At 37.4% G+C, this 23,443-nt stretch overlaps 2 protein-coding genes across 4 annotated transcripts in view; both read left to right on the top strand.

Annotated features, from left to right (window-relative positions):
- Positions 1-10,688, top strand: part of rapgef4b (Rap guanine nucleotide exchange factor 4b) — a 56,755-nt gene extending 46,067 nt beyond the window's left edge. For all 3 annotated transcript variants that reach the window (XM_088329768.1, XM_088329759.1, XM_088329775.1), the window contains 6 exons: positions 554-644; positions 725-775; positions 2,623-2,710; positions 2,784-2,848; positions 5,880-5,934; positions 6,024-10,688. In XM_088329768.1, coding sequence (XP_088185894.1) covers positions 554-644; positions 725-775; positions 2,623-2,710; positions 2,784-2,848; positions 5,880-5,934; positions 6,024-6,151 — 478 coding nt within the window. In that variant the 3' untranslated portion in view covers positions 6,152-10,688. The remainder of the gene's footprint in view (positions 1-553; positions 645-724; positions 776-2,622; positions 2,711-2,783; positions 2,849-5,879; positions 5,935-6,023) is intronic.
- A 5,494-nt stretch (positions 10,689-16,182) lies between these two features.
- Positions 16,183-23,443, top strand: part of map3k20b (mitogen-activated protein kinase kinase kinase 20b) — a 30,777-nt gene continuing 23,516 nt past the window's right edge. Inside the window, exons 1-2 of the mRNA XM_088354025.1 lie at positions 16,183-16,507; positions 23,078-23,165. Of these exons, the coding sequence (XP_088210151.1) occupies positions 16,349-16,507; positions 23,078-23,165 (247 nt within the window). The 5' untranslated portion in view covers positions 16,183-16,348. The remainder of the gene's footprint in view (positions 16,508-23,077; positions 23,166-23,443) is intronic.

Genomic DNA, 23,443 nt, shown 5'->3' with positions numbered 1-23,443 from the left:
ACTGGCGTGTGTCGGCGCTGAGCCGTGACTTCCCTGATATTTTTGTTGACAGGCATTGTGAAAAATGCTGTTTTGGTTCAGAGCACTCTTTTGAACCCGTTAATTTTAATGGTTCAGACATTTTAAGCTCTCGCCGTCCTCAGAAAATGATGTGGCAAGCAACGTTTAGCCCGTTCGGCGATGATTTAGAACATGTGACTTAGAATAAGCAAAATTCTGTTATCTTCCATATCGATCAGTTTTGCTCATTTGAAAAAGTATCGTTGTTATACTAATAGAAACACACTTAAATAACACTCAAATAAATATTACATCTTAAAATTAACAAATGTATATTCTATCGAGAACATATAAAACCTTGTTTTAACCCTATAATTAATATTTATCTCAATTCATTTAAAAAATAATTTGAAATACAGTAAATTCAGAAAAAAAAAGATAAATAAGAAAGCAAACCAGTCCAAAGATTCAGCCAAATTGTTTCTCAACCATGATACAATGATGAAAGTAAAATTTCCTGGTTTTTAATGATATTACTACTGTTTGTTCCCAGTTGTCGGGAGTTTAAGAACCTAAATTCGTTCTTTGCCATTATCATGGGCATGAGCAACCCGGCTGTCAGCAGACTGAGCCAGACGTGGGAGGTAAACAAGAAACATCAGCTCAGATTTGTTTGGAACCGGGAACTTCCAGTAAAGAGCAATTTTGATATGTCACTTATCAGAAGCTGCCAACCAAGTTCAAGAAGTTCTACGCTGAATTTGAGAGTATGATGGTGAGCTGCAGATTGCAAACAAAAATATACAGTAATCCCTTGTTTCTTGTAAATGTTGCGTTCCTAAATAGTTCACGATAGTCAAAAACTGCAAAGTAGAAACCTTTGCTTATTGATCAAATACTCTATTAAATATTGAAACCTTAGAACAAACCCAATTTACAGGCTAAAGCATTTGTTTAACAAAGAAAAAGTACTGAACTTCATAAACGTTTTCTTATTATAAACGTTTTGTTTTTTTTACAATTAACTGCTATACTGTCATATTATAATTTCAAAAATAATCTTGCTGATTAAGGGGTGGAATTTATTTCAGGACAATATGTTTTAACTTCACATGATATTTTGGCGTCGTTATGTGGACGTTTTGGAAACTGCACTTACCTTTCTTTAGGCAGGGGTCACCAAACCAAAATGTCTAAAGAGCTATATAGCACAAAAAAATGTCTTTGGAGCTGCCAAAAATTAAAAGCCTTTTAAGGAAAGAAGCACATACTGTATCTATCTTTTATCAATTGTATAACCTATATGAATATATACATTATATATGTATATAAATAATGTGTCCTTTCTGTCCTCCTAGAGAAAACATATTTTTACGATATGAAATATTTATGAAAAAGCGCCTCCAGAGCGAGTTTAGCAGGTCAAAAAGTTGAAGTTTTTTGGCGATAGAAAGCAAATTCTTCTGCCTTTTGGGGCAGCTGCATTGGCAGTATCTCAGGAGGTCGCAGGTTCGATTCCTGGCTCCTCCGTGTTATATGTCAAAGTGTCTTCGGGCAAGACACTGACTCCCTAATGCCTCCGATAAGCAGGTAATTGCCTTGCATGGCTGACGCTGCTATCGGAGTGTGGGTTTGTCTGAATGGGTAAGTGTTAACCGCTTTGGGAGGTTTTCAGTGACTTGAAAAGTGCTATATGAATGCAGAGTGTTTACATTTAAAATAGCTTTTAGAAAAACTTGAAATTGAAAAAGATTTACAAGCACATAATGTAGGTTTGCCAGGCTGTTTTACGTATACTGTATGTACAATGGCCAGTTCTGTTATTCCCTCAAACTAGGGATACACAATACCAGTTTATTTTCTATTGATACTGATAACTGATCAAATCTCGCCTCTCAATACCAATAACGGAAACCTTTTTCCTTAAAATGCATCCTATATTTAGACAAACCTCCAAACACACACAAAATCAAATGTGTGCTTAGATTTTTATTTACTTGCTATGGTCAAGCTTTCCAGTGCCTCGCACACATTGAGTAGAGGTAGAGAGGAGACAAGAGTAAGTTGTACTACTAAGTTTGAAACAAAAATAGTTCTTTTCCCAGTGATTTAGGATCTCGTATCAGTATTGTCACATACACGTTTGTCAATGAAAAGATCCTGCTCAAGAGCGGGATGACACTTTACATCAAAGATCAAGAAAGACCAGATGATGAAGGGGCTATATCTGAGTCGGGTCAAGAGGCTTTTCCTGCTCCTGGTAACCGTGGAAACCAGTACTATCAGTATCATGTGGGGGAGCAAACCTCTACACAAAAAAACAGCCTGGAGAGGGATGTGCGCCACGAGGCTATACTTATACAAGACACAACCCCAGGAAACGGTCCCCTGACAATCATGGGACTAAGGGATCCGTGAACCGTAAACAATTCAGTCCGCGAGATCATCGACGCACAGGCAGACACAGGCAGAAAAAGGGTGGGCGACTGTTTAGCAGATTGCAGAACACAACGAATGCAAAGTATCAAAACCGCCAAACTAAACCGCAATACAGCAAGGGATTACTGTATATGAATACCAAAATAAATATTCCGGGATAACATTGTTGTCGTCGATGTTCAGGACCCGTCCAGAAACCATCGATCCTACCGACTAACTGTTACCAAACTGGAGCCGCCTATCATCCCTTTTATGCCCCTCCTACTCAAAGGTAGCATTTTTGTTTTTCACTCAATGGTTTGTTTTGTAGCCTTTTGTACTCATAATGAAATATTTCATTTCAGACATGACTTTCACACATGAAGGCAACAAGACATTCATTGACAGCATGGTCAATTTTGAGAAAATGGTAAGGCAAAATTCTTATTGACATACTGATTTTTTGTGGTATGCATTCTGTTTTTGTTCTCTTCAAATGCAAACTGTGTGATTAGAAAAAGATTATTACAAATTTTGTCCTCACTAAATTGACCACTGGGGTGTCTGTATTGCACAGTCATGTGTACAAATACCGAAAGAGTGAAAAAAAAGCACAAATTCTTTAATTGAGCTGGTATACTAAATTGCAATACTGAATTGTTTTTGAAAAGGATACTAAATACAAATCCAAAAGTCCAGTTAGAAAATTGAGGAAAAAAATGTCACATGTAATCACCCTTTTCAAGGCAAGTTAAGTGTTTTATTTGTTTAGCCCTTAATCACAAGGAGTCTCAAAGGGCTGCACAGACCACAGGTTATTGCAAACTACAGACTATTTTACACCATCCCCTGATCCAAAACCTACATGAGGGCAAGGAAAAACCTCAACATGAGGAAAATGAAGAAACCTTGAGAAGGGACTGCACATGAGTTAATCCCCCTTCCAGGATGACCAGGCTCCAACGGATGTGGCAATAACAAATAATACACAGATAGTGTCAAGATGAAATATTGGTCATTCATATGTTTTAGAATAGAAGTGTGTTTTAAGCCTAGATTTAAACAGTTCCACTGAGGTTGAAGATCGAATCCCAGGGTAAGAGCATTCCATAGCACCGGGGCCCGAATGGAGCACGTTCTCGAACCGGCGGTTCTCTGCTTGGCTCTACTATTGGATTTTCAGTATTTTTTAATGTATAAATAATTTTGCTCATTTATAATATACATATTTTTATTTAAGATTTTGTTTCAGACTTGTTTTGAGTAAAACAGGCAAAAATGTCATACAAAACCATTTTGCCCACATTTGCTCACATATTTTCCTATTTTACAAAAATAACTAAAAATTTTGCAAAGTGAGACACATATTACCTGAAATAGGTTCCAGTACAGAGTAACTTTGTTCACGTTTTTTTATACTCTGTTGACAAATGCTGATTCGTGCACAAAATAGCATTGTTCTAACCCAGTGGTGCCCTCGGACCCCTGAGAACCAGTGATGGGTCAGTGTGATTTTCTAGTAAAATTATTTCAAACTGCCATTATTTAGTGATTGACTCAACCCCTAATAATTACAATTAGGTAACAACACAGTAATAACACAAGTTGTTATTAAATGGGGAGCACAACTACCCACAAAAGTGAAAATCCGCAAAGTAGTGTCACACCTTTATAAAAGCTCCCAATGCGTTAACCCTATCTCGAGATAATGTCATTACCAACTTTGAGTATACGACTGTAACAAATTAATAATTATACATTTGCAAATAATAACACACAGCACATAATTACGGTTAAATGGGTGGTTTGATTGTTGCTACGCAAAAGTGTAACTAAATTGGAGGGCTTCTCCTCTCAGAGTAAGAAAGCAATTTAGAGAGCAGCTGGCTAGCTGTGCCCTAGCATTTGGTGTCCTTGATTTGAGCCAAGTCTCCGCAATGATTTAAACAAAGAGTAGCAAATGTAGAGGTTTTCCCATGAGTTGTAGCTCCTGATCACTTATTTCATGGTTTATGGATTTGGCGTTGCTGAAATGCAGGCTCAGCAGGGGTAGCTTGTGAGGGTTGTTGGCTCAGCCGTAGCAGTATTCTGGACCTGCAGCCTCGCTATTGCTTTCTCTTCCAACGCCGCCTCAGTCGATATCTGAACTGGATAGCAATTGACGGACAATTCGGTGGTGATCAACGGTTTCTTTGCTCTCTTGTGACTTTCCTCAGAGTACGATTTGATTAATACATTTATTTTCAATGTAACGAGCCACTAAAAGCTAGCTGTAGCTGTAACCGTGTGCTGAGTTTGTTTCGATTTGGAGATGTAGACTGCGCATGCTCACCCCGGCTGTTTAAACGACAGCATACACGAGCCAATCAGAGTCGTGGACGCAAGCAGTCACGCCCACTCACGACACGCACAAACAGTCTGCCCCGTGCCTCACTTCCTCTGTGCTCTCTCTGACCACAATAATTGATACGTTGATATCAATGCCGTTTAAGACAATTCAATTAAAAATCCGCGAAGGTGTAAACTAGCGATGACTGAAGCGCTAATTAGCGAAGGGGTCTCTATATATCAAATTGGTAGTCCTTTACGCCAATCAAAAACCAAAAGTAACTTTCAGCTTCAAAAAGGTTGGTGACTCCTGCCCTAGCACAATGAAGGTTTCCATTAGCCTATGTAAATGATGAACTAAAGCATAGTAGAAAAGTCAAAGTTAAAAGCATGTGGTTGCTGTAAATGCATAATCTGGACATTTCTATGTTTGATGTTTAGTAAACATCCATTATTAGATTTTTTTTTCTTCTACATTCGACAACAGGGGGTCTCCAAACTTTTTGACTCTGAGAACTGTTTTGTTACCCTAGCTAGGCTGCACTTGACGGCTATAGATATCCAGTACCCATTTTAGCTAAACTGCTATTGACAGCTATACACATCGAGGATTCATTCTAGCTGGGATGCCACTGACTGCTATTGATGTCAGAGATTCATTTTAGCTAAACTGCTATTGATGGCTATACATATCAAAGATCCATTCTAGCTCTGCTGTCGCCGATGGCTATAGGTGTCAAAGATCCATTTGATCCAAACTGCTATAGATGGCTATACACGCCAAAGATCCACTCTAGCTAGGTTGCCATAGAAGGATATAGATGTTAAAGATTATTTTTTATCAAGGCTACCATTGACGGCTAAAGATGTCAAAGATTATTTTTTATCTAAGCTACCATTGACAGCTAAAGATGTCAAAGATCCATTTCAGCTAAACTGCTATTGACAGCTATACACATCACAGATTCATTCTTACTGAGCTGCCCTTGATGCCTAGAGAAGTCAAATACCTGTTTTAATTATGCTGACTGTGAATGAGTTAAACATCTTTTGTCACCTCTGTATCATGACCTATCACTGAGTTGTGTATTGTTTTAACGCCACAATATTATTTGGGTTTTTTTCTTCGTCAGCGTCTTATAGCAAACACAATTCGACAAGTGAGGCACTGTCGAAGCCAGCCGTTCAGTAAGTCATCTTACTAATATAATTTTTGCTAACTTTACAGACAGGTCCCATATGAAGAAAAATTCTCTGCATCCCTTTTTCCGTGTTAGATCCTGACATATGCCAACCCAACAAGAATCAGGCGGAGGTGAGAGGCTACGTACGGAAGCTGTGCGTGATCGACAACCAGAGGGTGCTAACCCAGCTTTCGTACCGACTTGAGCCTCGGCAGACATGAGATCCCAACATTTCACCACATCGCCTTCCTCGTGACGTGTCGCCGACCGTTCGTTAAGTAGCAACACCGCAGTCAGTGACTTTGAAGAACAAATACTGTGCCATTAACGAAAAAACTTCTTATCACCGTGTCTGAGCCTCCAGCAAAGACGAGGCCAAATAATGTAGTACGTATTGCTGTTCTGGGACCTGTTACATAAAAGTATCATGATTAAAACTTGAATCAATACCCTGCATGACCGAACTTCATAAGCTTGATGTTCCATACAGTGGACTTCTATCAGCGTGTGCTGCCATGTTGTGCAACCCGGCAATGTCCTTGATCCTCCAAACAGAAGCATCTTCTCTTATAATGACGGAGTAAATCTCTATTAATTCCAATATTGATGGATCAAAATCTTCTTTTTAATAAAACTACTGTATTTTTTGCATTAAATGGTGCACCATATGATAAAGTGTACCGGATTATAAAGCGCACCCCCATGGAATAGTCATTTGTCATATATTTGCCATTAGGCACAACAGACTAAAAGGCTTGAGAAATTAAGACTACAGTAGTGAGTTGTGAGCTATGGTGTTTATTTGTGTATAACCGCTAGGCTTTTTATACACTTGCGGCATATAATACAGCAATGATTTATCAGTCGGTAGTGTTGCGTCTCAATAAATTGTTTGCAAATGAGCTTAAACTCAGGTCGCCGCGGTAAGGGAGCTTACACTTAACCACTAGTCCCCTAGTTGTGCAGATTGCAAAATCACATTATTTTTACTCGTGGTGCCAGAAACACTGTTTTTTATCGTGTATTTTATTTTGATTTCTAATAGGTTAAATAGTCTCTCCATTCTTGTACTGTGCATCAATAATGTTAAGGTTTAATATGTATACGTACGTAAAATGTCTTGTATAATGTATATTATTTTGTAAAAATACTTTGCTTTCTGTTTCTGTCTTTTGCAACGCCATTGACGGACAGGTGAAGAAGTGGAGGGACTATTTAGCTCATCAGAATGCAGAACAAAATGCACCTTGCAAATTAGTGTTTTTGGCACCATGAATAATAATAATAATTCAAGATTCATGATTGTCTTTGTTGTCATTAACATTGTCATTAAATTTTCTTTGCAACCATGAAAAAGTGTTTATAAAAGAACGGAATATAACTAAATAAAATCAAATATGTATAGATAAAAGTACAAGACTATAAATATATATTCTGTGTGTTATTCACACACGAAGGTGCGGCTGAGTAATAAAGAGATAAGCTCTATTGCCTTTTCATCTGTACCTGTCTACTGTAGTTGTAAAGTGTCTGCACCCTCACCGCCAGAACCCGGGTTCGAATCCTGTTGCGATTTGGGCCAGCGATGATTTCCAACAGATCAGTCATTGCTCAAAATCGGTATACTACCGTAAAATCTCGTGTAGCAAACACCTTTATAAATACTGTAACAATTTCCAATCGTATCCACCATATTCTGCAGTATATAAGGTTCACAGGGTTCTAAGCACACTTTCAAAATTCTGGGGGTTTTCAATACACCCTATAATACGGAAAATATGATATATATGAAACTGACACATACAACAGAAGAAAGATAATTAGACTGCAATGCTAAAACACCAAAAGTTCACAATTCGATCCAGCAAAAGTCAGGTAACATAACGCTAACATGTCGTATGATTAATGACTGTTATGGAAATAACAAACCTAAAGATGGCTTCAACTCTAAACTAGGCTGGACTGTGATACCTTCACAATCAAACACTTCCCAGTTTTTCCCAAACTGAGTAGTTGTCTATTTTTGTTTTTTTGGTATAATTTCAATTTCAGTAGGGATAGGTGAGTGCTGATAACAGACATCAGTATAGATTCCAGCCTCTTTAAGATTTTGGTACCATAGCTGTCAACCTCAGCCAATTGCTCATATTATTAATGATTTCAAGATTTCAATTTGCCTCATAAAGTGATAATACACCTCACAACTACAACGGGGTACCTACTTAATCGCATCAAGACTATATAAAATAAATACAATTATTCCAAAATTGTTCTTAGTTCTTTTGTTTAAAAAAACGCATAAAATACGGGGAAAACGTTGACAGGTATGGAGTACTTGCAATAGTAGCTAATACCAGACTTGCAAAAGTAGCTGATACTCACCTTTTTGTAGCCATCTAACAATTAAGACGTTTGAATTCATAGAATAGTAATTTACCATCGAACAAATGCAACAGTAAGGAACATATGATGGGGTTTTGGGGTTTTTAAGGGTTATTGTTCTATCTTCGTTATTCATTATCCATTATCCGTTATCGGTCAGTTCATAATACGCTACAAAGCCTAGGAGCCGGGACACTTACTCTCAGCCAAAAGGCCAAGCTAAGGTCCTAGCCCTAAAGCCTTGCTGCGATCATTGCGAATGCACCGTTCCCGGAGGTACTGCAATACCGGGCCGATGCGTGGAGTGGACAGAGCAAGTGTTGCGATTAAAAGCTATTTCTTCTCTTAATAAATGTGTTTTTGCAGGTGGGTGGGCAGTATATGTGCCAATGGTATATGCATATGGTATCGGTATCGTTGAATACTCAAGATCTTGGTGTCAATTCTTGTATAGGTCTGAAAAGAAATGTGCTATCTAACATCTCAGAAATTTAGTATATGTAAAATCGAGTTCTGGATACCAAAACGGGAGAACAAAGTTTATAAACAAGCACCAGATTGCGAACTGCTACCCTCATAGTTAAACACAATTCAAAATTTGAATCAATAGGCTAATGTAACTAGCATTATTTTTCAAGTAAACATCAGCCTTTAGGGTATTTGAAAGAAGATTTACGATGAAATTCATTGATGTGAAATATTTTCTCGAGTCAAATTGACATTTAATGAAAGTTTTCTTATGCTGCTTCCTGGTAGTCAAGGTGCCTCCATTATAGAACACACATTGCGTAGACGGAACAGGATATGATTTGCACATTGCCAAAAATAAAATCTTCTCCCATTGGCTTAGAAGTTTGTTTATTTTAAGGCTATTGTTTCTAGTTGACCCTGCGACCGGCTGGAAACCAGTTCAGGGTGCCCCTTGCCCACTGCCTGAACACAGCTGGGATGAGCTCCACTACCCCCGCGACCCTACTGAGGATGAGGGGTGCAGATAATTGATGGACGCATGGATGTTTCTAGTTGAAAGGTTTTAACTTTGTTTTTTTCTATCAACATAGAAAACAATTTTTTAAAATAAGTCAGATAGTCTTATGTAGCAAATGATAGACCAGAAGTTGGGACCCTATGGCTCACGAGCCGTATATGGATGTTTTTATTGGTACATATGGCTCGATGATGAAATGCTACCGGTGCAAATTTCTTCGCAATCTGGAAATTTTAACATCTGGTATGGTGTATGCATAGCCAAGGCTATTCCAATCATGTATTCTTTTTGGTACAGTAAATAAAGGGCACAGTTTTACCTAGAGTTTACAGTCAAGGTGTCACATCAACAGATGCCGTTTTGGCTGGACATCGCTAAAAAATACTTTATATAAAAGCTAAATAGATAATTTATCTTCACTGTTAAGACACTTTATGATGAAAACGCACACTTTACGATGAAAACCCACACAACAAACTGTAATTACCCTCAAACGCTAGCCAAGCACACAGAACAATTTGATTGGGTGAGCTGTATGGTCGGGTGGAGCTATGCAACACAGCACGCGCCACTCTCTCTCCCTCTGAAGAGAAATCCATCCATAAACTTTTCATTTGCAGCTTTTATTACATATTTGCAAAAGAACTCTGCTTGCACCTTCTTTTGAAATCATTATTTAGGAAAAAAATGAACGTCAAAATGAGGCTTAATGATCTTACGTAAATGTGGGAGGGAGGCAAGTTTAAAACAGAAAGAAATCAAAACATTTTGCTGTTGTGGCTTTTTGGGTCAAAAAGTATACTGATCCTCTGTGACAGACTGTTGTGTTTATCTTAAATCGAATCTTGATAGATATTGTCAATCATCTTTTTGTCCTCTTTTGGACACCCATTCCCCCCCAAAAAAAACAATACAGTTTCTTAAAACAAAAGCACAAAATACTTAATGGGACAGTGTGTATTATTTGGCACCTTCTAGTGGTTAAAAGGTAATCATTTATTAAAGACAAAAATGTCTTTACATATTAAAAAAATGCATACATTATCACATAAACATGCATTTTTATAAATATTCATGAGTCAAGAAAATACCTCTTGTTTGACATACCCTGAGCCTCACCGACTGACAGATCATTGTCTACCATCTTGCTACTATGGGAACCCCAAAACCTCAATAAGGCTAAACAAAAAACATGTAGTTTATATGCTTCCTTGTGCTTGTAAAATGACATCTAGTGTTTAAATTATTCACACTGTCCCTTTATAATGAAGAAAGTGGGATAAGAATTCATTTTGGGGAGTGCATTCACCTACTTCAATGTGGGGATTGTGACTTGAATGTTGAGTGTGATGAATGCCATCAGAGAACAAAATAAACTTGTAAGTCCAGCCCCTTATTATCAACGTCTTTATTATAAAAATACTTATAACGTTGATGGATAAAATAAGATATCATGGACGCACAAATGCCAAATTTAAAAGAATAGTTTATGAGAAAAATTACTCTATTCCCAAGTACTCTTAGATGAGTATCAATATTTGGTAAGATGCTTCACTGCGCGTATTCAAAACCTTTTCGTGTTCATACTACTTGAATTCTTCACTGTTGTACTACTACTTTTCATGTTCTGAACGTGTCTTTTTTGGGTACCCAACGCTCTAAGAAGTTTTTATTTCTGAAAAAAAATTGCCGTCTTTTGCAGTTATGTTTCCTTTTTTTTTTCAGGTGCGTTTTACTTTCACTTGTATTTTGGAAAATTGTGTTACCTTTTTATTTGATCTCAGGAGCTTTAAATGTGATGGTGTGTATTGAAAACTACCTAGTGGCTTACCTCCATCTTGAGCAGCTGCTCTCTGTGCTGTACGTGATAATAAAAACACTTCATTTAACACGGGGGTCTCAAACGTAACGTACTTGGGGGCCGCCGGAGCTAGGGTCAGGGTGATTTGTGGGTAAATCGGGTTTTCCTCTAATAAAATTATTCCACTGTTCTCGAAATAATATCTAAAATGAAATGGCATCAATAATCTGAAAAAAAAATAATTTAATCAGTAATTAATGAATCCATTACTTGTGTGGGCTGCACTTACACTAAAGGGACAGTGTGTGTCTTGTAGTGCAACTGAAAACAAGTAGGATTGCAATCTTACCAAACCAAACAGCTTTTCTTCTCATTTTTTTTGTCATTCAATTTCTTAAGGTTTGTGGGTTTTTTTGGGGTACCCATAGCAGCAAGAGGTCTGTAAGTGACATCAGCTCCCTCTAGGCGAGGCTAACGTAATGTAAAATAAATGCAAATGTATAATCCTGAATATTATAAAACATGCATGTTTATATCATACTTCCTGTATTTTTGATTTTCTATCTTTTCTTTTTTTTTAAATCCATATTAGTTATTTTAATGAAAGATCTTTTTACCACCAGGAGGCGCTTAAGAATACACACTGAACTTTTAAACTTTCATATAAGGGTGGGGGCCTCAAACTTATCATCTCGCAGATTGTCATCTGCACCTAGGCCGCAAGTTTGAGACCCTTGATTTAACAGATACTGTGAATAATGTTTTTTTAATGAATTATATTTTTCATGCACTTAATAATCTCAGCAGTTTGTGTTGTGATATAAATATCAAGAAATATGTTGATATGATGGGAGTATTTGTACTTTTAATACTCAGCATATTACTCAATAAGTAATCAGATCAGATTAAACGAAAAAAAAAGTAATGTTTTTATGGCTTCCGAAACCTTGACAAACTCACGGCTCGCCGGCCAAATGTGGCCCACCATATCATATTATGTGGCCCGCGAGACAATGCTGAGAGAAGCGCAAGAGAAAAAATGAGCCAAATAATGACCTGCCGTTTTAAATATGTCCACTGTACATCGCCAAAGCCATGCTCTACTTCCAAAGCACCCACTGTAGCTGTTTTTGCGTACTACCATAAATCAACCACAGCACATTGAGGAAATCCATCCCGGTGTTATTTTACTTAGAATAAAAGTCACAGATGCGCGGTTTAAGGCCATATGATGATTGCAAAATAGCACCTTGCTGTGTTTGCAAGATTTCAAAAAAGTTTTAGCGCCTTTCTATAATAGCAATAGAATATCTCCATGAGTCGAAAACAGCCTATAACCCTCAACAGGGACACTCTTGATAAAGTCAACCGGTTAAAATAATTTGGATCCATAATTACTGCTACCGGCCAAACCCAAAAAGATATCCACATAGGCATTAACGACGCTTGTCATGATTTCAACCGCCTTCACACCCAACTATGGTCCCGGCATGAAATCACTTTGAGAACGGAGATCGAATCGACCTAAGGGATCCAACCAAGCAACCAATCGATCGAATCGATCAAGCTCTCGTGTATGGTTGTGAAATGTGGACCTTTGTGGGTCTCTGATCACCGCAAACTTGAGTGTCAACGCCGCATCCTTCAGGTTTGCTGACAGCATTTCATATCCAACACTACGGTCCACACTCACTTTTTTCTCCCAAGCCATTCTCATGAGGCCACTACGTTGGTTAGGCCATGCGGTTGACAATCGGGCAATTTCATCCGCCTAGCCCAGGGGTAGCCAACCCGGTCCTCAAGAGCCGCATGTCCTGCATGTTTTTGGAGTTTCTCTGTTCAAATACAGGTGATCCCAATCACCTGGGTCATTATCAAGCTCCCGCACAGCTTGCAAACAATCTTAAAATTTGCATCACCTGAGAAACCTCCAAAACATGCAGGACATGCGGCTCTTGAGGACCGGGTTGGCCACCCCTGGGCCCTAGCCATTGACCCGACACCATTGCATAGCCGGAAGAAACGCCGCAGTGGACAGCTGAAGACCTGGATCAAAACAGTGAAACAAGACTCCGAGCTGACTTTGGGCCCTCACCTCTATGGTCTACGACGCTGGAATCGAGAATGGTTACTGCGGCGTCTGATCGCCGGACGTGGTCGGCCTCAATTAATTCAGCTAACTCAATGGGTGGAGCCAGCTCAACCGTTCTGCTGGGATAGCCAAAACAAGTATAAGTACAAGTACAAGTAAGTACTGTATTCTACATAAACATTACACTGTTGCTTTTCTTTGCTGGCTTGTTGTTGGATTGTATGTTACAAGGAGCCAAGGAGGAACAGTCAAAATCTTTTATTTGCCTGTAATAAGTTGTGGGACAATGCCTCAGCTACAGTTGAGTTACAAAATTGTATTGATAACACGTAACAATACTCATTACTGAGAAAAGGAATTGTGTTCCAGGAACGTGTTAGTCCAACAGTGGGTGCTACATAATACAAACTGTCTTTTTAACTTGAAAAATATTCTTAGGTCAGGATTCTAATAGTAGACTATTTTAGAATAATTAATTGGGGGATTGGGGGGTGAGTCGATAATGGATTAATCCTCACACCACAGGAAACATAATTTAAAGCAAACATTCAAGGAATATAAAACTTTTCTTTGTTTTGAATATTCATTCAATGAGGCATCGTTGACTCATCCAGGAAATCTCATCCTATTCCCATACAAGCTATGAATATCCAAGTCCACTACGTCCACTCCCTCTTGAAATAGACATAACACACTTAAGCGTATGTATTCGGTTTTGTGAATGACAGAATCCTGGTGCACACAAAACGTGCACTGTTCAGTCCTCTAGTGGCCTCCATGTTGTGCTAAATTAGTGTTCACCACTCCAAAATCGCTAAAGCTGAGGTGCCCTCGTGCCCCCGCTCAGAAACGACCGATGTTACGACGGGGACGTTCCTTTTCCAATGAGTAACGTTTGGATGCGCAAGTTTTGGTAGCCCAGCTTGTTGTCAACTGATTTAGCGTCTGTTACATTATGTTCTGGGATCTTGTGTGTGTTGAGTGCTCACTCACGCAGTGGGGAGTGAGCTTTATATAGCCACACTCACCCAGGAAGAAGGAATGCCCTGGATGCCACTGACCATATTTGAACAGCGAGTCTGTGGCAGAGTGCGCCCGGCAGGCCAGAACTGAGAAACTGAACTGATACAGGTGCCCAAGCACTCTACTTGAGTAGAAGTACTCATTGTTCTATTTCAACAATAAAAAATGAATAGCTTTAACCTCTTATAATTACTAGATTTAACACAGCGATAATACAAACAAGTACGGTAGTTTCTTTACTAAAACTAAAAATCAGCACTGAAGTTAACTTAAATGTGACTTAGTTGACTTGGTTTAGATAACAGAACATCAGTGTTAGGCGTCTTACTGAAAAAAAGTAATTAGTTACAGTTTCACCCAAAAGTCTCGCTACCAATTACCATATACACTCTTGCATAGAAGCCAACCCCTTTAAATGCGTCAAAACTGCCACATAATAAACCAAATAGAAGAAAATGTGTACACGAACCTGTGGAAGCAGTGAACCCTTAATATGTTTTGGTTTATGCAATCTTGAGTTCACTTAGGCACTCCATTTTGTCTATGGGCTTCAAATCACTAAAAGATTTCCATCACAATTCTGGGACTATTTCTGGTTTCTTCAGGCATAGAGTATTGCGAAAAGTATTTTACAAATGAAAGGACCAAAATTTAGCACTCTTTTACACTGAATTCTGTGCTCGCTTTTACCCCATTGATTTTGTTTTTCCTGTATAAGCCACGCCCCCTCCCCATGCGCTGCCTTTCATTCGCTACTGGTGACAAACAATCAAATGTGCGCATATAAGCTGGTTAGAGTATTTTATTTTCTAGTTTAAATTTGATTTGGATGTGATTATACATGGTCGGGAGAATACCTGCATGAGGATGAAATGATGGTCCTAAATTCTGTGCTCAAGACAGCACCACCATAATTGTATTCGATTGCATTTTGTAGGTAGATATAAAAATGTCTACCCACCATCACTGCTGGATTAAAAGTCAAAATGATTCAACACTTAGGGAACATCGTAATATATTATCTGAATTTAATGAGATGCATACTAATGCTCCATGAAGTAACGACAGTTGAGTTAGTAAACTTAATTATTTAAAGTACTTGCTCCCAAAAAAAGTAATTGCGTTCCTTTGTAATGCATTAGTCCGAACATTTTAAAAAAGCATGTGTATGTCATTAGGTTCTGTTGAGGAATAGCTTTTCTTCTTCTGCGTGTTCATTTTTATATGGGTTATGAGACGAGAGGTCAGTCAAGATAAGAGCAGGAAATGAGCAGTTTTATTACGGAATATTCCGTGCATAAATGTAGTAGCAAACTTGTAACGCCCTTGGTAGGTATTGGTAGCAAACACTTACAATTTCCTGATGTGCTCTTTCTAAAGTTTTCAGCATTTGAGTAAGTTCATAAACCAGGTAGCCCCTTACCAGTTATAAATTGGATGCCGCAAACGCGTAAATTCCTAATGATGTCTTTCAATGGCCCCTATGGTGCTTTTAAATAATATATGCTCCTTAAAATTGCGATGGGTGCACCTGTGTTAATGTTGTTTTTCTAAATTGCTACTCTAAAAATTAAACTCTACAAACAAATCTCCCCTCACTCAATTCAAACTCGTACTCCTACTCCTGGTGTTTTGAGTCAATAATGCAAACCCATTGTGTACTGATCCAATTACAATGTAGGCTGGATAGGGGTCTATAAGCATATACTTCCCACTCTTATTTCTCAGTTAATCACTGATGTTTTCTTGTTTGGACGACAAACAGAGATTGCCAATGAATGTCATTTTGATTGTGATTAACAAAATCCCCGAGTACATTGAAAACATTTCGTCTATAACTCTCTAGTGTAATTTCAACACTCTCCACCAGAGACATTGAAATTCCTACACTCCGCTTCACTTGCCTCCTGCTGACTTCAAAACCCTCCCCTCTCGCTTTCCAGCACTTTCTAGTTTCTTCACAGTGACTAGTTCCACAGCTGACTTAGGGACCGACAACATCCGAGCTCGTCTTCAGTCTTTATCTTCGGCACCCCAGAGGTCACGACGTGGGTCGAGCCTGCAAAATTGTTTCGGGGGAGCCTTCTGTGCACGCATGTGCTTGTGCGTGTTTGCCTGAGAGCCAGTATGCCATGTCGTCCCCCGGCTCGTCGTTTGTGCAGATAAAGCACGAAGACCTGCTCTTCTATGAGAACTGCGGAGGAGGCAGCTTTGGGAGCGTCTACCGGGCCCTTTGGATTTCCCAGGACAAGGAAGTGGCAGTGAAGAAGCTTCTGAAGATTGACAAAGAGGTAGGATGTCCATAAAGCAGATAGATCAAGGCAAAACTATCCATATTTCAAAATATAATAATCTAAAAACTGGAGAAAAAAAAGGTTTCAAACCAAAAGACCGTTTTCTGTCTTTACCTAAAACATGGGTGTCAAACTCATTTTGATCGAGAGCTATATGAGAGAAATGTCTGTTTTCAAAGGGCCTAATGTCACTTAATTCTTCTTTCAATGCATATTCAGTTCCATACAAAAAAATCACAACAATGTTGTGTTAACATTATCACTGAACTGTGAAAACGATCAAAATAACATTACATTAAACCAATAGGTTACAAATAAATACAAAAATGTTTATAAATATTATTAATTTTAATGGCCTTCTGCTTGTGAGAAAATGTATTACTGTATTCTACTTCACATTGGAAGGCAATGAGAGATTTTTCTACCAGTGAATTTGCACAGAATTTCATTGTAATGATTTCTTTTGGCGTGTCACTTTCAAATGTAACTAAATGTATTTGGTATAAAACTATACATATATATATATATATATATATGGTATAAAACTATATATATATATATATATATATATATATATATATATATATATATATATATATATATATATATGTACAGTAACTCAGTAACAACAGTTACATTGAAAAAAATGTCACTACACATATCAAACATGTTTTTAAATTAAATACAGTGATGCCCTACATTAAGAGCTAGTCAAGCTAAGGGTAATTTGAGATATGAGGTATCTTTCGAGCAAACATTTTACCCAACGTGCGATGAATATAATCCAAGTTACGAGAAATTCCGGACGTTACAGCTAAAGACCGTGGCATTAAAGTAATTTTGTCATCATCTTACAGTATCTATGTTTTACTGTATTTTTATGTTCAACTACTATTTTAATGTGATTTTGTAAGAATCGGGAAGTTGTGTATAATAGCAGTTTAGATTTTAGGCCCATGACAAATGAATTGCTATTCAGTATTGTATTTGGAAAATTTGCTCAAAATACATGCAATGCTAGGTTCAAGCACGGGAACAAATTAATGCAGTATACAAAAATATGACAGTACAACAAAATAACGACATCTTGGAGGTTTTAGGATAATTTAAAATTTGTTAAAATTTATTTCTCAATTCCAATCATCGATACGGCATATCGCGGTGCTGATCCGTCATTTGGCAGATATTGTTGATGACAGGCATTTGTGTGAAATGTAGAATTTTCGAAGCATTCTTTTTATTTTAAGACGCTCAAACATTTTAAGCTGTCACAGGTTATGAGTTTGACAAATGTGATAAAAAAACATACCTCTATGTGTGTGTGTGTGTGTGTGTCCCACCCATTCAACACTTCATGTGAGAATAAAACTGTTTATGTCAGGTTCCTCCTATTGTACATTAGAGAAAAACACTCAGCCATTGTGGACCGGCCGACGTTAGACTCGGGTGTCACCCACCAGGGGAATCCACTCACAATTTCCAGCTGCTCTATTAATATCGAAATAGTACAGTGTGGTTGTTAACCTCAGTGGCAGGAAGTTGGAGAAGCAAATCGCTAATGTAGCGAGGTGATTTATAAAAGTCCGACATGTTTGTTCTGCCGTGGGCGGTTACGGAAAAACGTGTGCGTTGGGGTCATCCGTTAAGGCCGGCTAATGGAAGGAATCCTCAAACGCATTCCTGCGACCCGTCGTGTAAACGGACGCTTGCTTTTGTGGGCTTGGCTCGTCTTGAGGTCTTAGGAGTGTGTTCAGATTTGTCCAGTATAAAAGAGATTTAAAGCTGAAATAGCTCTAAAAATACATTAGAAAAATCTCAGGCAGTGTATGCATTATTGGGGAGGGGGGCTACTCAGCAGAATGCATGAGTAGTACAAGCACTATGTTCCCCGGCAACAGGCCATGAAGTCACTATTTTTTAACCTTTATATAGGCTAGGACACTCGTCACTGAAATATTATTTTTAAAAAAGAAAGACAAAAATAATTATCTGCTGTAATTTCATTTTTTAACTTTTGAAATATTATTATTATTGAGTTTTTCCTTGCCTTCATATAGGTTTTATATCAGGGGTTGGTAATAACAGTTTCTAGTCAGTACAGCCCTTTGAGACTTCTTGTGATATAGAAACAAACATGACTTGACTTAATACAGTAGTCCCTTCTTGCGAAGATTGCGTCCCGCAACAGTCAAAACCCCTGAAGTAGAAACCTTTAATTTATTTAATTATGTATTTATTACTCAAGAACAAACCCAATAAACAGGCTCGCTCTAGTAACAGATAAAAGGACTCTACTTTATAAATAACTTATGTCAGATTTTAATTTAAAAAAATAATCTTGCCATTTCATTGCACAACTTTATGAATTAAGGACGCAATAAACTTTACTTTATATGATACTTTGCCGCCATAATGTGGACAAGGAAAACTGCCCCTACCTTTTGGTTCTTTCTTACAGAAATCCTTTTCCATTATCAATTTTTGGGGGAAAAAGCGCAAGGGAGCCACTATGAAGCACTAAAGACCTGCATGTGGCTCCAGAGCAAGTTTAGAGGGTGGATGGTCCAGATTGTTGGCATTAGAACGTATCTTCCTTTGTTTACCCAATCAGAATGCAGATCATAGTGCTCGGTAATAATCGGCGAAGAGGTGAAACTGCAACACCACAAGGCATTACTGAATAGGCTAAACGGACTTTTTTTTTTTTTAAACCAAAGCCTCTTGAAATGTGGCAGTTGTGGCACAGGACACAAAAAAATATTTCGGGAAAACATTTCCAAGACGAAAATTAGGCCTAAGCTGTATTAAATGACTAAATGAATAAAAATACATGTACAATATTGGTCAAGTAGGAAATAAAATAACTTTTCAAATTAAAAAGAAGTATGATATGTCAAATAATAAATAAGAATTTTTTGCTCGATTTAAGTATTGGTTTTTCTCTGTTATTATATGTTTTACACTACCATTATGCTTGAACTAATTATATTCCTACCACTGCATATTCAGTTAAGGTACTTATTTGTGGGGGGCAATTTAGCAGAATTAATGCGTAATTCAAGTACTAGGTTACCCGGCAACAGGCCACAAAGCCACACTTTTCGAACCATTACGAAGACAATGCACACTTTATTAAAATATCAGTAAAATAAATAATTCTCAACTTTAATTTAATGATGAACTTTTCAATTTTCAATAGGCTTAAAATGGGGCTGGTTTGGCACAGGACATGAGATTTGAAAATTCAGCCTAACTGAAAATAAATAAATACATAAATAACTGTCCTACTAGCAAAGTAAGAAATAAAATAATTCTTTATATTTAAAGAAAAGGAGTGCTATGCCAAATAATTCTGCACTGTTTTAGTATGATTTATTTCTTTTTATTTAAACATTATGTTTCAACCATTGACGCGCAATGAGGTTTGTGTCTGGTGAGGCAAAGTCAGATTTACAAACAAATGCACCTCCATCTTATTTATCATTCGTTTAGCAGAGAAAGAAAGCAATATATAAACTTAAGCATAGAAAAAAACGGTTTATTGTCTTACGTTAACATATAAATAAAGTCTAAGTGCAGCTATTTTACACAGACAGCATCATTAATAGTTAATCATTTATTATGAAAAAAGTTCTTGCAATGAAAAAAATGACTGGGGGGCTTGATTTGCACCTAGCCTTCTAATGCTATCAGTAATTCAATTGTTTCCGGCTGGGGCCAAATCAAAGTCCTTGGTCTCACTATCATTCTCTATCTTAAGGCAAGAGAATTGCGTGCTTCATTCTGCATCTGCAGATACTAAGGGCAGTGATTAATAAAAAAACTAATTGTTTAATAATATTCAAATCATGTGAAAATTCAGGGATTTCGAAAACTAAAAATAAAGCACAGTGAAAAGAGAAAAAAATCTTAACTCTGAATAAATATAAGCACTTAATATATTTTTAATTTTGTATTTCCACGATGACTGGTGAGGCACAGCCTCACCTGCCTCTCCTGACTGCCCTTCACTGGTGTTTAATAAACATACAATTATTGAACCTTTTCTTTTTTGGCCCAACAGACGTCAGGTAACTTTTACGGTAAATTACCTGTTTTACATCTATAATAAACTGGGCTGCATATTTTTAAAGAATAATGAAAAAAAAATCTGTCATCCCACCACCAAACAGACTCCCACAATATAATACATGGGATTCCTCTCACCTATTCAAACAGAGTTAAGGAAGTGCTTTCATTTCAACATCTGACAAAAAATAAAACCATCACCACTGCTGGTAATGCTTTGTCATTTGGTCCAGATAACACGAAGTAGAATGTTGCACCAATGCTGGAAGGGAAGAAACGCTCCTCGACTAGTTTTAGGTATGATGGATGGTCAAAAATAATACAGGTAACACGAGTCAATTTAATTGGAAGAAAAGCCATCAATTTAATGATCAATGAACCAGACAATTGACAACATTTAACATATATTATAGTAAAGTAACACTATTATTTGGTTTAAGGTGTTGAATGCAAAGTTCTAAGTTTGGTTCATCTTTGCTCAATACCCAATTTTACAACTATTTCAGTTTTATGACCGATTATCTACTTTAATATTGGTTGATAAGCTTATTATTAGTCACAAAATGTGTTTTTATTTGCACTGATAGATTTTATACTCAAACGGAATCTGTTTATGCGTCAGAGAATAAAGTCACATGACAATACACTCCAAATTTCAATGACGATTCAATAGAATGACAATAAGGTTCATCAAATAAGAAGATAACTCACAATTTGGATGTTTTCCCATTTAGGAAATCCCAAATCCATGAAAAGTTCTTAAGTCCGCAGTCAAGCCCAAAAGAATAATCAAATTCCAACCACAACCTCTATGTGAATCTCTATTATTAATCAGATCCTTGTTTGATTCTTGATGTGCCGTAGCGCTCTCCAAGGAACAGAGGACTTTCCCCGGCCAAAACCTATTTGCTTCGGGGTTTTCGTCCATAGTGATTTACAAAATCACCGGGTGTAGTCAAAACAAAGAAAAAGTAGAGATTTGGTTTTCTAATACCAAGCAAAGTCTGGCTAATGATCGTCATCATAATAGTGGTCCTGTCTGTCGTCTACGCTGGAGTGTATGTTCTGCATGCAGCGAACAATGACGAAAGACGTACTATCGGCTCTTGTGTTGATGTTAAAAAGGGGTTAACAAATCATTGTTCGCTATTTAAAATAATTCATTTTATTTGGTAAGTTAGTTATGTGATACAGTTTTTACTACAATGTGTTTCCCATAAAATCATTGGTATTTTATTAAAATGTTGAATTATAATTGTATTTCTTTATTTCAAACTCTCTTTATAACAGGGGTAACAGTAAAATGTTGCACTACTACAAATATTTGTTGCTCTGGAGAGGAACGCGTGCCCAAGGCACACCACAATAAATCAAGCCTCTATGATCCTGGGGGTTAGGGATACAACCATAGGTCTATATAAAGTTTTTATTGTGTCATCAATAAGATCATTTTACACCATTGAAATGATCATGGCCTGTTCAAAATACTGTTATGACAATTACACTATCTTTAAGTCAACTCATATTTAAAAAAAACTCAAAAAGCTTAGCATGAGGCAAATTAACAAACCTTGAGAAGGGGGTGCTAATGAGGCAGTCCCTCTACCAGGAGGACCAGGCTTGTCCACTCTAACAAGTTTTTTTAAATACAATTATTCAATAAATTTGTGTTTTATCCATTACATTCACCATTGTGAATGAACTGCTGAAGTTGTTATCTAATTTCTGTCCTTCCTGTCATTATGGGGTACTGCTCACACACGTTTTTAATAATGTTATGAACAGTAGTTTAAGTTTCCCCAGTGGAGGTTGAAACAATGGATACTTTTTGAATACATTTTGTATTTTTTATTATGTTGCCTAAATCATTGCTGTGAAGTTTAACATTTCTACCCTTTTCTTACTGGGGGGAAAAAAACTGTATACGGAATCCTATTTGTGAGTGAAGGCTTTTTTAAGTTGCTACGAATTCTTCAAAATTTCCAACTTCTCAACAAAGTCATTCATTTTGCTACTTGTTCTGCTTGCAGTTCCTTTATTGATTAAAAAAAAGTTGATTGGGTGGACTTGCTGATTGTGTATATTTTTGATGACACTTCTGCTATTTTAAACTAGTCATCACTTTTTCCCATCTTTGAAGTCCATAAACGAACAGTTACACAAAAATTTTGTAATAGCACAATGACCAATGTTGCCCAACTTGCCTGTCACTATAAGTCGCTGGCATGGACAGATGAGCAAGGGTGACTTGAGCAAACACAAATCCAGTCAAATTAAAAACGTCAAATTCCAAATATGAATTGGTTGAAACTGGGAGTATTGGATTAAGGGCATTTTTACCAAAGTAAAATGCTGACATCACACAAATAAAACATCAGGTGAGCGCTTGAAATTGTGATTTGCAAACTCGCCAATGAGTTTCTTTTTTTCTGCAGTTGTGGGAAAAGCGGAAGAGGAGGTTAATGACGTCTTTCTTTTTTCGCTGGTCTTCTCATGCAGGCTGAGATTCTCAGTGTCCTGAGTCATAAAAACATCATTCAGTTTTATGGAGCCGTGTTGGAATCTCCGAACTATGGCATCGTCACAGGTCGGTGGGAGTGTGTGTTTGTGTGCCTATACAGTGGTTATGTATCCTAAGGCCAAGTTTCAAAATAAATTATTTGGATTCAATTAGAACAAATCTCTTTAGATACAGATGACCTGATTTTGGAGTCTTCAAAGGAGTCGTTTCTCAGATCATATTTAATCATTGCAGAAGCTAAATAACAGCAGTGATCCCTGCTTACTCTTAACAAAAATAATATCTGGGTGTTCAAGCTGTTTAGTGCAGGGGTGTCAAAATCAAATAAAAAGAGGGCTGAATAA

This window comes from Urocampus carinirostris, chromosome 1 (assembly GCF_059441175.1).
Source record: "Urocampus carinirostris isolate Australia breed hairy pipefish chromosome 1, RoL_Ucar_1.0, whole genome shotgun sequence".
Lineage (NCBI taxonomy): Eukaryota > Metazoa > Chordata > Actinopteri > Syngnathiformes > Syngnathidae > Urocampus > Urocampus carinirostris.
This window is presented reverse-complemented; position numbering and strand designations above follow the sequence as displayed.